Source organism: Fragaria vesca, linkage group LG6 (genome assembly GCF_000184155.1).
Source record: "Fragaria vesca subsp. vesca linkage group LG6, FraVesHawaii_1.0, whole genome shotgun sequence".
In the NCBI taxonomy this organism is placed as follows: Eukaryota; Viridiplantae; Streptophyta; class Magnoliopsida; order Rosales; family Rosaceae; genus Fragaria; species Fragaria vesca.
This window is the reverse complement of record NC_020496.1, coordinates 4,604,946-4,620,566: the sequence shown is the minus strand read 5'-3', so window position 1 is coordinate 4,620,566 and position 15,621 is coordinate 4,604,946. Positions and strand designations below refer to the sequence as shown.

At 36.7% G+C, this 15,621-nt stretch overlaps 2 protein-coding genes across 2 annotated transcripts; both read right to left on the bottom strand.

Annotated features, from left to right (window-relative positions):
• Positions 1–677: 677 nt before the first annotated feature.
• On the bottom strand, positions 678–9,365 carry LOC101306060 (paired amphipathic helix protein Sin3-like 2-like). Its single transcript, XM_004302332.1, has 24 exons — positions 9,187–9,365; positions 8,972–9,080; positions 8,216–8,425; positions 7,950–8,124; positions 7,760–7,858; positions 7,477–7,650; positions 7,098–7,395; positions 6,483–6,619; positions 6,223–6,295; positions 6,115–6,141; positions 5,776–5,969; positions 5,541–5,695; positions 5,136–5,263; positions 4,778–5,032; positions 3,970–4,662; positions 3,744–3,838; positions 3,037–3,645; positions 2,816–2,916; positions 2,580–2,718; positions 2,338–2,490; positions 2,079–2,242; positions 1,778–1,889; positions 1,224–1,392; positions 678–1,103 (listed from the first exon to the last, which is right to left on the bottom strand). The coding sequence occupies exons 2-23, from the start codon at positions 9,076–9,078 to the stop codon at positions 1,258–1,260; spliced, it is 4,233 nt and encodes a 1,410-aa protein (XP_004302380.1). The 5' UTR covers positions 9,079–9,080; positions 9,187–9,365; the 3' UTR covers positions 678–1,103; positions 1,224–1,257.
• A 1,206-nt stretch (positions 9,366–10,571) lies between these two features.
• LOC101305770 (paired amphipathic helix protein Sin3-like 1-like) lies at positions 10,572–13,996 on the bottom strand. Its single transcript, XM_004302331.1, has 6 exons — positions 13,888–13,996; positions 12,892–13,059; positions 12,613–12,790; positions 11,327–11,428; positions 11,095–11,184; positions 10,572–11,014 (listed from the first exon to the last, which is right to left on the bottom strand). Exons 1-5 carry the CDS (start codon positions 13,962–13,964, stop codon positions 11,107–11,109), a joined length of 603 nt encoding a protein of 200 aa, XP_004302379.1. The 5' UTR covers positions 13,965–13,996; the 3' UTR covers positions 10,572–11,014; positions 11,095–11,106.
• Positions 13,997–15,621: the final 1,625 nt, after the last annotated feature.

The window sequence follows — 15,621 nt, the reverse complement described above, 5'->3', positions numbered from 1 at the left end:
TGCTGTCTGTGCAAACGTTACAGATTCAATATGAATTATGAACTGGAAAGAAGCCCTAAATTCGTTAGCTGATCAAAGTAACGAGGATATCAAGCACGAAAAGAGTCCAGACTCTATAGTTATGTCATTAATTCATTAGCTGAATGAGGATACCAAGTTAAAACAGTTATAAATTCATGATCAGACGATTACAAACTTCAGCATCATCAATTTTAGCAATCTAAGTAGTAAGTACAATAGATAGAACACTTTTGGGAAAACAGTTGAATCCTTTTCAAAAGTTGCAACGTTCTGGTGTGTCCCTGGTTGAAGAGTTAATTTAGCGAAGGGCATTTCTGTGAAACCGGATACGAGTAATGTGGCGGAGCTGAAGCCTCTCAAGTGGAGGGAGAAGGAGAAGGAGAAGGAGAAGGTTAGGCATAGCTAAAAGAGGAGGTTCGTTTCACTTTTACACATACGAGGACACGTGTTTGGTTCAATCTACTGAAGCACATCACAGATTTATTGTCTCTGCCCAGATTTATCTATTACTGTGTCACTGTAAAATGCTGGAAGTAAAAACATTGATATCAAAAAGAAGGATCAAAGTTACCATGAACCACAGATTTTTCCTAAGCAGAACAATATATGTAATCGAAAAAAAAAAAGACAGAACCATATATTAGAAGAACTTAGTTGAGTTTGTGAACTACTACTGATACAATAATGTTACACTATTTTACACTGAGACTTAAATAAACCTGATCTGCAAAAACAACAGACTTTCTGGTGTAAAAGAATAGTGATGCAGAAATGCCTGCAAATTGCTGGGTATGAAGCTGACTTGTATTGAGAGGTACAGAACTTTGGGGTCGTTAAAACTCGGGGCTTTTCTGCTGTTTCACCAATTTTGTTACACTTACAGTGTGCTTATGAAGGGTTCTATCTACGACAAGGTTTCTACGGAATTATCGTACACCAACCTTATATACACAACAATGGCTCATGAGCCACTCTTCTGACCACAACAAGCTACATGTCCGGGCTATTCTCTTTCTCCGGTCTGTCAGAAATAAAAGAGATGTCACCTCAAGGAAGTCTTTCTGGTTTCAGTGCCACTACTACTACAGACAAAAAAAAAAAAAAAAACAGGGGTTAGATCTCATTCTGACAAAGTGTAGCAAATGAAAGATGATGAAAGACATCCTCTGACAGAGTTTCAACAACATTTTTCTCAGGTCTACCTTGAGCTTCCAATCTCAAAGGAATTCTAAGCTACTATGAGACGGACAAGAATTTGTGGAACCGCTGTACCCTCGTCTGATCACAATATGGTGATCTGGACTCTGATGACATTCTCCTTTTCCTTCTCATACGGAAGAAGTAATCTTCTGTGTCAAGAACATAAGAGATCTGCCACATGATACTTTGATGAATAGAGCTTCGTGGGAACATAACATGCATGTAAATTGTACAGATATTATATCTTCAGCTGTGCTTACATTATCCCCCACCCCAAAAAAGAAAATAAAATATAACAATAAGGTTTCCTTTTTACTCTTGAAGGTGGAAGGGTCCCTTGTTACTTCTGGTTGCCTTATTACAGAGAGATCATGATTTTTAAGTTTGACTATACATATAAAGAGATTAAAAGATTGGCTGGATGACCATATTTATAGAACATAAAATGATGCTTACATATGACAAGTCCTTTAAAAAACAACCAATTCTATGCATTGTCAACAAGACAAGGGTGATAACAAGATTAATGAGCATGCTAAGGCAAGAGATGAGATACCTTGGATGAGTTGCAAGCTATCTTACACTCCAACCCATTGACTAATTGAACACCCTCCATGGCATTGGAAAAGGCAGAGGATTCATCTTGCCCTGCAAATTTGCGCTTGTTTCTGGAAAAGTGTAAAGCAGCAAGTTAGGTACAACAGCACGAGAACATATAGGACTTCTAAAGAATGGACTAAAAAACCCAACAATTAAGACAGAAATAGGGTCCTAAACAATATTAGATAAGATGCTAATTGCCTAGACACCTAATGCTACCCTCTAATACAATGTAAATCTGAAGTGCACATTATCACCTCTGCAGGGTAATTCCGTGTGGCTCCTTTTTGCCAGGATAAAGTGACAGGAAATCATTGTGCAGATAAGAAGAAAAGTTAGGTTCCATAGAAACTGCCGACGCCTCAGGCTTTTCACTCACACTGTCCATCAGCTGGATGGACAGACGGGAGGGTGCAGAGTGCTACAAAGAGAAGCCAAAGAAAATATATCATCAAATCGGACAAAAAAGCAAATTTATGGTTTTGGGGTTGGGAAGACAAGTGTCAGATGACTTACAAATTCCAATCTGTAAATGTTCTCCTCATGCACAAGAACACGTGTGTTTTCAAAATAGACAGAATCAATTAGCTTCCCCTTTTTCCTGGACTTTTCATATTCATATAAATGAAGAAGCTTATTGTCCATCTCATCAGTTGCAACCGCTTGAAGCTGCATAAAGAAACCCAATTCAGATTACTGGCACAAACAAGACACACAAACAGAGATCTTACACACCCATAGAAAATTAACGAGCTTACCTGTTTAACAAATTTATATATTAACTTGTCCAATGTGAATAAGACGTAGGACTGATTTCCAATAATAGCTCGGCACTCATCCTCAAATTTTGCATTGTCAGCAGATCCATCAAGCAAATTGTACAGTGCACTCATAAATCTGCACAGAAATAACACAATAAATCACAAGATAAAAATGCTTTGGGCAGTTGCCACAATTATAATTTACAAACAAGATATAGTTGGTGTGCAAATACCTGCCATAAAGATCTGGAGGGTTGCCATCCTTGGAAGTTCTCCACTTAGTTTCTGCTCCTACTGAATTTGTTTTTGCAGCTAAAATCCTCTCGTATAAAATCTGGCAAATTCAAAGAAAACCAGCTATAGTATATCTCTACCACTTAAAAAATGAAAAAATTACACAGAAACAAACTCAATGCAAACAAATAAAAAACAGAAAAGAAAAGTGTATCCTTACTTGATGAAGCCTATAAAGCACATAAAAGTTATCATTTCCATAAAACACACGACAGTCTTTCTTGTCATCAACTAAAGGTTCCGAGACATGCTTTGCAAGAGGCTTCACAGACATAAGAAAACGTTCTGGCAATTGCAAGGAACAGCTATCCCCAACAAGGTGCCCATCAGCCATCCCTTCAGCCTCACCTTCACTCTCAGCCTTACCATCAACATCATCATGTTCAGCATCCTCCTCTCCATGCTCTTCTCGGGAACACTCATCACCAGCTGTCTCACTGCCGGAGACATCTTCACCAGCTTCAGAAACATTTTCACTGTTCTCATCATCAGCATCTGCATCATTTTCCCCAGCATCCTGAGGGCAAATTTCTTCCCCGTTTCCAGACTGATATTGCCTTTCAACACCATGGTTTCCCTTAGGCAAAGCCTGCACCGCATCTCCAGATACAACGAAGTTATCCTCCCCATAATCACCAATAGGTGATAATTCACCTTCTTCCTTCTCAATTTTAGAGGGCCCAATAGACTCCTCATGCCGACTGTTGACTTTAGTGCTTTCTGTAAACACCCCAATACCAAATGAAGCAGGTTTTGCGGTATCACCACCCTGAAGCACCAAAATGAATATCAGTCCTTAATGCAAAGCCAGTTGATGATATCAACCAAACTCAGAACCTCAAAAATGCCAATACTCCATAATCATACCTCCGATGAAGGAACAGCAGTATCAGCAATAGTTTTCTTTGATTGCTCATTTTCACTAATGGAGTCGTAAGGTCTTGAGGTAGTTGCAACAGACCCTTAAATGAAAAACAAACTCAAAACTTCAGTATATTGAACTCCAGAAGCAAAATTATATCAAATAATAGGTGGCTAAAGAACAAACAGATGCCAAAACTTAAGGAACAGGGACAAGTAAATAAACACAGACCTGACGTCACTTCCATACTGATTCTCCCATGGTTATTTTCTCCTCCAATTGCAAATGATGCGTTGGAATTGCCTACTCGATCAATGGAGACAATCGGTTTACTTGGCCCATGCATTTTATCAGAGATACCCATATTCTTCTGTTCTTTCTCTACCCGGATGTTATTACAGATTGAATCGTCCCTACCGGGATTATCTGCATCGCAACTGCCATCTTCTTTTGCCAAGGTATCCCCATTAGCCAACGTAGTCCTAGAACTTGCCACTTCTGCTAAAGCATTTTCATCTTCATTACCCCCAGATTTTGGCTGCTTAAAATTTACCATGGTAGTGTCACCACCAGGACTTCCATCACTTTCTCCATTGCTTGATGCACTGCAAGTCATAGCCAACTTCCTAGTTTTGTCCACATCTTCATCATCCTCTGAACCATGAGGCCGAGAAGGAATACCCAGCATTGGCTCCAAAAAGGTAGTATAAAGTCTCATAGTCTTACTCAACTGTTCTTTAGTTGAGCTAAGCTCTTCAGATGAATATTCAACAAGTTTATACAAGTCTTCGTGAATGCTGACATCAAGGTATTCATACTCCAGATGTGGAACTATAGATTGCCTGTTTCCAGCAGCAACAGCCAGAAGAATATCGTCCTCTATCTGTTTTTTATCTTTCAATTCCTTGATCTCAGCCACCAAATCTATTCATCAAGGGGAGTATAATTTAAATGAAGGAGCAATTATAAACAAATCACACAAGGTCTATAGCTCAAGAAAGATAAAAGATTATACATGCAGCTGACTATAAGAACTTACATTTGCTGCTCAAGTTCTTTGAATCTTGTTGTTTGAAATAAAAGCTTCGGTGATCGAGTGATTTGTAATGGTTTTTGGCATATATATCAGCCCAGACCTTATTGAAATCCACTCTACACCTTGTCCATTCCTCTTGTTTCTGTTTCAGGCGAGTTAATATGACAGGTAGAGCAAGCGTTGGACTTTTCCGCAGAATGTCCATCACATCAAGACCATGGTCACCATATAATCGTTCAATGCACCTTGTGTTCAGAGCTACAACAAACAGGAAAAAACTAAAATAAAAACCAGCACATATGAATATCAGAATTAAGTGCCCAACATTTAAAGAATTGTAGAACAGCTTATAGAAACATACCAATAAAGTGGTCTTCGATATGAATTTGAGTTTCCATACTGAGTTTATTTTCATTCATGCTGTTCAACAGTTCCTCTGCTCGCTTACAAGTTGAGCTCACTGACTCCAACAACATATCCAACTCAAACCTAAAATTTCCATACATCAAAATCAAAATAAGTTTTCATATGAGACAACATATCACCATTATCAAGTCGGTGATACATGAAAAAAGCTATATAAAAGAAATATCACAAAATTGAAACAAATCTACATGGGTGTATAATAAAAATTTGTATGCAAAATGGTCATCATGAAAATGTATAACCAACTAATGAGCATGAAAAGTTGCAGATACACTTGTATTTTATCCCCATATATTGTGAACCAAAAAATTTAATAAAAACATATATATAGCAAATTCACCTATCATCTTCACAACGGAAAAGACTTTCTTCATACTGATTTCTGCGCATATGTTTAAAAGAGTAATCTTCACTTCCTGAAGTCACAGATACCCAATGGTCATTCAAGACCTGAGCAGCAAGTTCTGATCTCTGGCTTGCTGAGGGTATTGGATACTGCAAAGTGACAAGCACCAATGAGTTGCCCACCAAAGATATGATACATAGTCCTATATGAAAATACAACTAAGTCATACATCTTCTGGAAGAAGGCGATAGCTTGGAGTACAACGTTCACAGTTAGAGAGGTCAAGCTCTTGAATAGATTTCGCCCAATACTTCTCCCTGTATCGTTCTTTCTCTTTAACTCCCTCCATTTCACGCTTTGGCTCCTTGTCTTTGTCCTCTAACTTCACTGATCGTGATAAATGGCCATCACTACCCACAGATTCTGCAATACACAATTTAGACACTAGAACTTCCTGATAAATCACATGGCAACTCATATATTCTATTTTGAAGATGTAATGATTCTAACAAAAACAGATACATAGATTTAACTAATATTATAGTAAAAGAAGAAATAAAATACGTACTTCTCACTACACCAGCAAGGAATCCATCTGCAAAATTATAACCAGTTAGATAAAAACCAAAACCACATAGAACCACAAGAAAACAAGTAATGGTGTTTTAACAGCTACCGATATTCTCACAGCGCTCCAAGAACTCATTAAATTCCTCCATAAGATCTGGATGCTTCAATAAATCAGTCACCTGAGGTGGGCAGGGGTTTAACCAAAAAAAAAAAACAACTTAAACTCGAAGCAATATTCTCATTGATACTACTTTCTTAGCTAAAAACACAATGCTGTATCAAAAATGGTACAAGGGATTGTGCGTGATCAAAGTATCAGCAAATTTTGAAGCATCAAGCTATCGAGCATAGCATTGTAGCACATACCATATTTTGTAAATCATTCCTTTTGATAATCCCATTGCTATAAATATGAAGAAACTTCAAAAATGTCTGGTAGTCATCTTGGCTGCACAGACGCTCCTTGACTTTCTCAAAGAAACCGAATGCCTGGCTGTACTTGCCTGTCATAAAATAGATAGAGACCACCATTAGCACAGTTGCTTCATTAAGAGATGGTAAAATTGTCAGAACTTTGAAAAACTGCCACCTATGGTGTACTGAGGATTATATAAGTAATCATAGAAGGTACATCAACCTGCCGTTTGAAAATTTTCTGCTCTTACCAACACAAAATAGGAAATAAGAACTTTGTTCTGGTTTAAGAACCAATATTTAAACAAGTCAACCCTCTTAACGAATTCTCAGACCAAGTATCAGTTTCAAATTTAAAATATATTTTTCCCTTGCACCAAAAGAGCACAAACAATGTGGATTTTGTTTTCCAACTTTTGTAGACATTCATTGTACAATAGTCATCAAGGACACACGTCTTGTAACCTATAATGTGTCAACAAGAGAAACAAAAATAACATGAAAAAATAATTGTAGAGCATGTTTCAATTACTGAATGCAAACATTTGTATAGCATGACTGACTCACCTTTTAAGGTATCTTTGTCATCATAAGGAGAAAAGTTAGCATTCGCTCCAAAACCATCAACCTTCCTGGAAGATTTTCTTTTCTCTGGAAAACGCTGCAAGTTGTAGTCCCTGTTGTTATCAGTCTCTACTTCTCTATCTTCATGGTCACGATTTCTCCTATCCCTATTCTCCTTCTCAGGAAAACGTTTCCTCTGCTCCTTCAGTACTTTGATCATTCCTTTGTCATCATCTAGCTCAGGACGATCAACACTAATATCATGATCACCATGAGAAGTAATTTTATCCCGCCTACGTTGCTGTAAAAAGAAGCCACCAGCCCTTTAAGAATGTCTAAGTAAAACAGAAACGGAAATTAAGATCAAGTTAAATGTAATTACCTTGTCAATAGGCATTGGCCGCAGAGTAGGTGTAGCAGAGCTCCGCTCATTAAAACGGGGATATGGATTGCGGCCATATTGCCCCTGATGAGTTGAAGTTGTTGCTGACGTATCTGGTAAAAATCTAGTGAACTCATCCAGCAGATCTGGTTGGTCATCAAATAGAGAAGCAACCTGAAAGTTCATGTGTGTAAACTACTAAGAACATGGGGAGGAATATTTTCTGAGGGAGGGCCAAAAAGAAGAGGACAATGACTCAGAGACATAAAACAATCAAATTTACCTCCTGGTAAACCTCATTTATGTCCTTGTGCTCCTTTCGATACATATTCAGTATGTCTAAAAATGACTTGTACACTTGCTCATCATTTTGGAAACGTTTCTGCATTACAGATATCCAGCATTAAACGACAAAGTAATAAACTTTAGCAAGTGATTTAGGGAAAGAAAAAACCACCATACTATATATTCACCTTGATCTTGTTTACAAAACTGATTGCTTCTTCAAATTCAACCGTCTTTTTTGGTTCCACTTCCTCAAGAGTTATCTCGTAACCCTTTGGCAAAAAGGTATTAAACCCCAAAATTAACTTGGTATGCCCTTTAAACAATTCCTTTACTCTTGCAATGACACCTGTCGTGTCGGTTCTGAAAGAGATGGTAATATTAGTAGAGATACAACAGCAGCTAAATCGCCAAGCATCCATTACAAGGAAAAAAATTACGGGTCTAGTGCTACCTTTGAGCCTTGAAATCCTTCATGACCTCAAGAAACATTTCATACTTTTCTCTTTGGTCTTGAAACATGTCTTTCACTTCTTTGAGGTATGTAAGAGCATCATTTGTCGTCAGTTTCTGTGAAGCAGCTACTCCGACACTAACCACTCCAACGCTAGCTACTCCACCTACCACGCCTCCTCCTCCTCCTTGCACTTGGGGCGGCCCATTTCTGCCAGAAATTGAGATTGACAATCAATCAACATGCACAGATACAACATATTCGCCCAAAAACATGTGACATCAAGAATATCAATGCAGTTACATCAGTACATACAACTTCTTCCTAATGCAAATCTACCTACACACTCTTGATTATTTGCTCAATACTAATCAGGGATTAACAACACAAACAGAAAAAAGGGAAGAAAAAAAAATCCTTGGTATTAACATTTTCTCGGTGACCAAACTAAGCTAAGCCCTAACCAATTTCATCTCTCGAAACAAAAAAATCACCTATCAAAATTTCATCAAGCTCTCTAATTCGAGCCTCGAAAACCGAAAAACTACTCAATCAAACCAAAATCGAACAACCTCCACGATGAACCACACGCAATCGAATCAAATCCACACCACACCTAAACACCATGGCTAATTTAGCAAAACTACAATCGCACACAATGATCAATCAACCGCAAACCACAGCCTGAAATCCTCACAACACGACACAAAATCGAAGCAATTCAACCATGCAGAGAGCACAGAGAGAGAGACTCACGAGTCCCCGCGCGAAGAAGCAAGCGGACGTTTCAATTGAGAAGAACCACCGCCGGCGCCGCCACCACTACCACCACCGCTGTACACATCGTCTCGTATTCTCTTCATCCCTAACCAAAACCACAATCTCAAATCAGAAACCAAAAATCAACAACTGACAAAAAGCCATTTCTGCACAAAATGAATTGTGAGAAATAAAAATAAAAAAATAGTTACTTTTTTACTGTGAGCAGATCTCTCCTACAATCAGGAACTAATCGATTTCACATGGAGAAGAAGAAGAACCAGCGAGAATCAGAAGAAGAGGATTTGATTGATATATATCGCTTCTCTCTTTCTCTCTTACGTTAAAAGAAAAAAAGTGAGAGAGAGAACTAATTTTGTAAGAGGAGGCCGAGGGGAGACGAGACCAAGTTTTCCGTTTTATATATTACACCAGAAATTTACAAAAAAATTAAAAATTAAAATTTAATTTTTAAGTACGTGGAACTACGCAGTTTAATTCGAAAAATGGCTTGGCTTCTACACAAAACCGTGGGCTGGGTCGGGTCGGGTCGGATCGGATCTGCGTCCTCTATTATTTTCTGGGTCGGGTCGGGTTCTGACCTGAAAAGGCACGGGGAGGTGGACTGGGTATTTGGAGGGTGATATGCTTTGTTTCTGGAAGTGGTATTGTGACACAGTGTGCCCAACTTACTCAAGGTATATGGAACTAAGGCTTTGGGGAAGAGAAATGAGAAGAGACTAATTCACAAGTTATGGATCATGATGGATATATATATATATATAATATATGTGTGTGTTGGGAAAGGAGATTTGGAAAATATGGATTTTCTAACGGGGTGAGAACGTATACCGACTCGGAATGGAATTATTTATTGGATACGATGTTTGTGGATTTAAGATGAGGTCAATTTTGGATTATGCGTTTCTGAGCTTTCTCTAAAGAGTTTTCTGATGAAACTTTACTAATGTAAAACAGAAAATTAGTTATTAGGAAGTCAAAACGTGGAAAATTAGTGGTGGATTGATTTACGAGTGCTTGAAACTATAGGATATAGAATGTGAAATAGTTTCATCACTTTCATGTTGCACATACAATCCATACAAATCAAACCTTTAGAATTAGTAAAGAGACTCATGTCAAAAAGTTCTTTTATGCACCAACATTCCCCAAAACTACAGATGATTGTTTGTAATTTAACATTTGTCTTGGATTTCTTAGATTCATCGTTTTGTTTTCTTTCTTTCCATCTTTGTTCCAATAGGTTGAAGATTTAATTCTCCTATACACTACTGTTATCATCTAGTATAGAGTATGGACTATCAGATTATCTATGCCTAGACAACGAAAACGGATCAGATTATCTTGTTGCCCTCTTAAACCTGACTCAATTAAGCTGCTCTATAAAACAGTGTAGTAATCTCTGGCATACAAATATACCGTATCTATGGAAGTTTGTAGAATACATGTTGTATGTTGTACACGTACACATCAAATAAGAACCCACCGGTTTCACAAATACAAGGTTTTACATTACACATCCAGACGCAGTCAAACTGTAAAGATTTTAATCCCCATTACTTGAAGCTATAAGGAAAACCAAATTAAAGATTCAGAACAGAGGGGAAGGGTCGCACCAGAAAAGAAGTGAGAAATGAAATGGTGGCTTAAAAGCCAAAGATTTCGACTGAAAACATGGAAGATCTTTATGATGAAGAACAGGCATTGTAACAGATGGTAATAGCAGGCATATCAAACCAAACCTTGACTGTGATTTTCATCAACAAACACTGTATATTCCGATACATAAAGAGATGTGCACACATGAAGGGGTGAGGTAAGAAATGATAATCCACCAAGCAAATCTGTAGTTCCTACTGAAATATTTCTCTACTCTCTATGATTACAATGCCAATTTATCCTATCCCTATTCTACTTTCACCATTGCCCCAATTTCTCATTCTACTCCTCCATTATGCGATTAGGATGATCAAGACTAAGATCTCGACCCTGCTGTATTCCTATCCCGCATTCACATTGCTGTACAAAGAAACCAGCAGACAATTAAGAACACAATAATAAAATAGGAACAAGAACACTGAAAAGAGTAATGTATTAACCTTTTGTCCACATTAAACAGGATTTGAATCTGGTAGAAACTTAGTGAACTCATCAAGCAGATCTGGCTGGTCATCAAACAAAACAGCAACCTGAAGATTGATGTAAAAGTTGTAAACTACTCAGAACATATGAAAATTATTTTCTAGAAAATAAGAATAACAAACAAGTGTTAAATGAGAACCATTAATATAAACCGCCAAACTCAACAAGCGACAAATAGAATATACTTACTTCAAGGTAAACTTCAGAAATAGGTTTGTCCTCCTTCCGATACTTGTTCAGTATGTCTAGGAATGCCTTATAAACATGGTTGTCGTCATCTTGGAAACGTTCCTGTAAAAGAACCCATCAATCAAAATGCAAGTAATACCACATACTTAATTTTATAGTAGGCAAGTGATATTCGCACTCCAAACCTATAAATTTGCATTTAAGGAGCTGTTATTAGCACTGATTCTTTTAAACTAATTCTATCATGTCAATAACCAATACTGCCCCTCATTTTCTTTTACCAAAACGCTCAGTCCTAATTGCGAAAAGATAAATTATATCCTTATATCAACCATCAATAAATTGATCAAATATATATGCTTTAAATCAAGTCGGCCCCAATCACAGTGTCATAATCATTTTCTTTTTAGCCTCTAAAGAAACTGTACAATTACAAGCAAACCAGCAGCATAACAAAAATGCCAAAATCTAAAAAAGGAAAATGGTACGTCAGCTGGAGAAGAGAACAAGATTGTCCATTGACGAGAGAAAATGAACGAACTATTCTTTTACACAGGAGAAATGGGTGTTGAGAGATAGAGGAGAGTTCTGTTGTCTGGTTATATATAAAACCTATGTTGGATATGGGGATGGAGAATAGGGTGTGAATGTAGTTCTGTTGGCCTTTTGGTTCTCTAGTTGTGAGGACGAGGAGTTACATGGCATTGTTTTTGATACTAAATAACGACGAAGTTCATGCAAGACAATATCAAGAGTCGCAGAACTCGGTGAAGCAGAATGGTGAACGACGACCAGATGGCAAAACTAAGGAATATAAGAAGAAGAGAAAAAAGAGGACTACATTGACACTAAATGGTAAAATTAACTTCTAAAAATATAACGAGGTTAAAAAGTCGGGTGCAAAATGACATTTGAGAAAGGCAACAACTCCCCCACCATTTTGATCTCTTTAACTGTCCCTGCCTATTGAATATCTGAAGCATGTAATGACTTTATCTTCTCCTTCCCTCTCCCAAACAGGACACGCATCCATGTCCTTATTGCATATCTTAGTCACTCCTGCTATATGTCCTCTTTCAAATGATGAAGATTCTTTACAAGCTAAACAATTGGATTGAAAATTGCAGTCCTACCTAACATTTCCACTCCCCATGATGATATGTTAATAAGTCGAAAGACAAGAGTAGTTTTGCAATTTGAAACCAAAAGTAGTTTAGCAAAAGGAGTGGAAATGTACAAATATGGAGTGGGAAGAATCACTTCCCTTAAAAAGAATAAGCATTCACCTTTATCTTGTTTACAAAATTGATAGCTTCTTCAAACTCAGCTGGCTTCTTTGGAGGCGCATCTTCATCAAGGGTTATCTCAATACCCTCTGGCAAGAAAGTATTGAAACCCATAATTAAGTTGTTATGCCCTTCAAATAGTTCTTTTACTTTTGCAATGACATCTACTCTGCAAAGTCTGACAGAGACATGAATAATGGAAGACATCCATCAGCATCAAATTTCAACTAAACAATGTGCATTACAAGGGGACAAAAAGAAACTAGTGGTACAGAATACCTATGAGTTTTGAAATCTTTCATGATCTCAAGAAACCTTTCATATATGACTCTTTGGTCAGAAAAAGCTTCCTTCACTGCTTTGAGATATGCTACAGCATCTTTACTGGTCACTTTTGGTGCGCCACGTCTTCCAGTTACTCCTCCAGATATTTGGGGAGGCCCATTTCTCCACATCAAAAATAAAATGAGAAAATTCAATATTCAATCAATGAAACACCCATAATTTCCAGAACCTCAAAAACGGCAATGTGATCACTCTATGCATACGACTTCTATTTGCTACTGATGTCCTCTATATATGCTAAACCTAGACATCTAAAAAGGAAAAATATACTATTTCCTCCGCATTCTGTCTACCAAATCAAGCTAAGCCCTAAACAAACCGACAGCAAAGAGTTTAATATACAATCAAAATACAAGCACCCTAAAATTCTGGAACCTCAAAAACTACAGCATACAACTTCTTTAATTCTACCACCCAAATGTTCTTTATAAACTTTTACCGAACCTAGTGTTCGAAAGAAAAGAAAAAGATTAAATCTTTTCAGAAACTGAAGATGAAAGATCAAAACTTTCTCTCATACAACTCCCTCACCGTCCTCTTCACCAAATCAACCAAAGCCCTAAAAGAAAAAAGCAAACTTCTTAGGTAATTTCATCTCTCTGAACACCAAATCTACTCGACCAAGACACAAAACAAACCAATCACTCCAATTCAACCCTTCAAACCCAAACTACTCCTCATTTCAACTCAGAAATCCAACAAAACAGACACAAAATAAACCACTTCATCTACAAAGCATCACCAATCAAATCAATCACAGAAGACATTACTAAAAACCAACAAAAATTTGAACTCACAAACATGGGAACAAAGCCAAAATCTCACAGAACAAATTGGCAGATAAAATCAAAAAATACCAAGAATATAAAATTAAAGCAAGAATTCAATTCAGGAGAGAAAAGAAAACACGCAGAGGAAAATTAGACTCACAAGGGAGGAGTTGAAGAAGAAGAAGAGGGGGCTTTGGTTTCAGAATCAACGGGAACATGGTCTGGTATTCCCGCCATCCCTGCCAAACAAAACCCAACAACATTAATTTTGGTTTTGAGGTCTGGCCGGTGGTCTATTATAAATGTTCCTACTTCCTACATTAATTTTTACATTTTCTTTTTCTTCGGTCGTATCGACATGTTTTTGTTACTTTTCACTTTTAACTGTGGACGGTGGAAAATATGTTTGAACAACTTTAAATGCAGAATTCCTCAATTATAAGTACCATTATCACCAAATTTACTGTTTTTCTATTTTTTTTTCCCCAGTTTTTCCTTTTGAGTGGTTTTATACTTTTACTTTTGAACCTCAAATTTGGTATTTACATCTCAATGGGAAAATTTAAAATTTTTGTTTCTCCTTTTTATACATTCTTTTTCTTCAGCAATGACATGATCCACATCCACCTCTGTAAGTCTATAACTGCACCACAAAATTTGTAACGCAAAGACAAATCATCGCCTCATGAGTCATAAGATGTCAGTAGTCATTTTTGGAAGTGTCCATTGAACTTGCACAAAACTATATTTCAGTTAAAAGCTAATAATGACTAGTATTTCAGTTCACACTTATCAAACAACTAATTGAGACTTTCAATTTACATCAAAATGTTAATGATATTTTACTAGCATCTCAAATTTAATAAGTATATATAGTTGTCGTTTTTTTTTTCTTCTTCATCCGTAGGAGTTAGTGTACACAGAACAACATGGCCGGTCCTAAGACTTTTGATGCCCAGTGCGGAAAAAAATTTGGTGCCCAAACATAATGATTATTTCAATCCAATTTTCATTAGATAAAATATATGAATTATGCATCGATTTTAGGTTGCGACGCAATGTGAGTTATGCATTGATCAACAATTTACTATGTTTTTTTTTAAGGAGCATGTATATGTAATATGTTAGATTATAACAAAAATGCCAAAATTATAGCATATATATAGAAAGAAACTGAACCGGGAAGAGATTGATACGCAACCGAAAATTTGGCCTAAAGGATGGGTAATTAGCCGGTTAGTTTTAGAGCGGACAAAATAAATAGGAAAAGTTTGAAATATGACAAATGATAGCTAAAATAACTATTGAAAGTTAAAATTAAAGAAAAAGTAATTCTAAAATTTTGGTGAATGATACTCATGAGGTACGTTTGTTATAGTTGTACGTGTTTACTAAAAAAGAAATAACAAAAAATGTTAAGACGCTATATTCCATCTAGAAAGAAAGAAATAAAATGTATACTACAATATTTCATTTATGTATTGAAAATTTGTACAATTATTTTTGTCCACAAACATATATACACTATCATTTTAAATTGTGGATTACACTAAACTGTTTTGGTGGTGGAACTTAATAAACAACTAAAACAACCTTACTCGGTAATTCAAAAACGGTGGTGCTAATTAAATGCTAAATGGCTAATTATGATTGGTTATAGCCTTAATTAGAGACATTTACATAAAAGTCTATTTTGAGACATTTTTTCCCGTATAGGTCAACTCAAACATTTTACCCACATAAACCCATCCAAGCCTAAATTGAGTTTTAGATTAGGTATTGAAGTCCAACAAAATTACAGACTACCATCCAACTAAAAAATTAGAGTATCTCTTTTATGGGAGAGCTTCTAATGAGGACCTTATGATGAGGACCAAGTGAGGACTTTTAAATG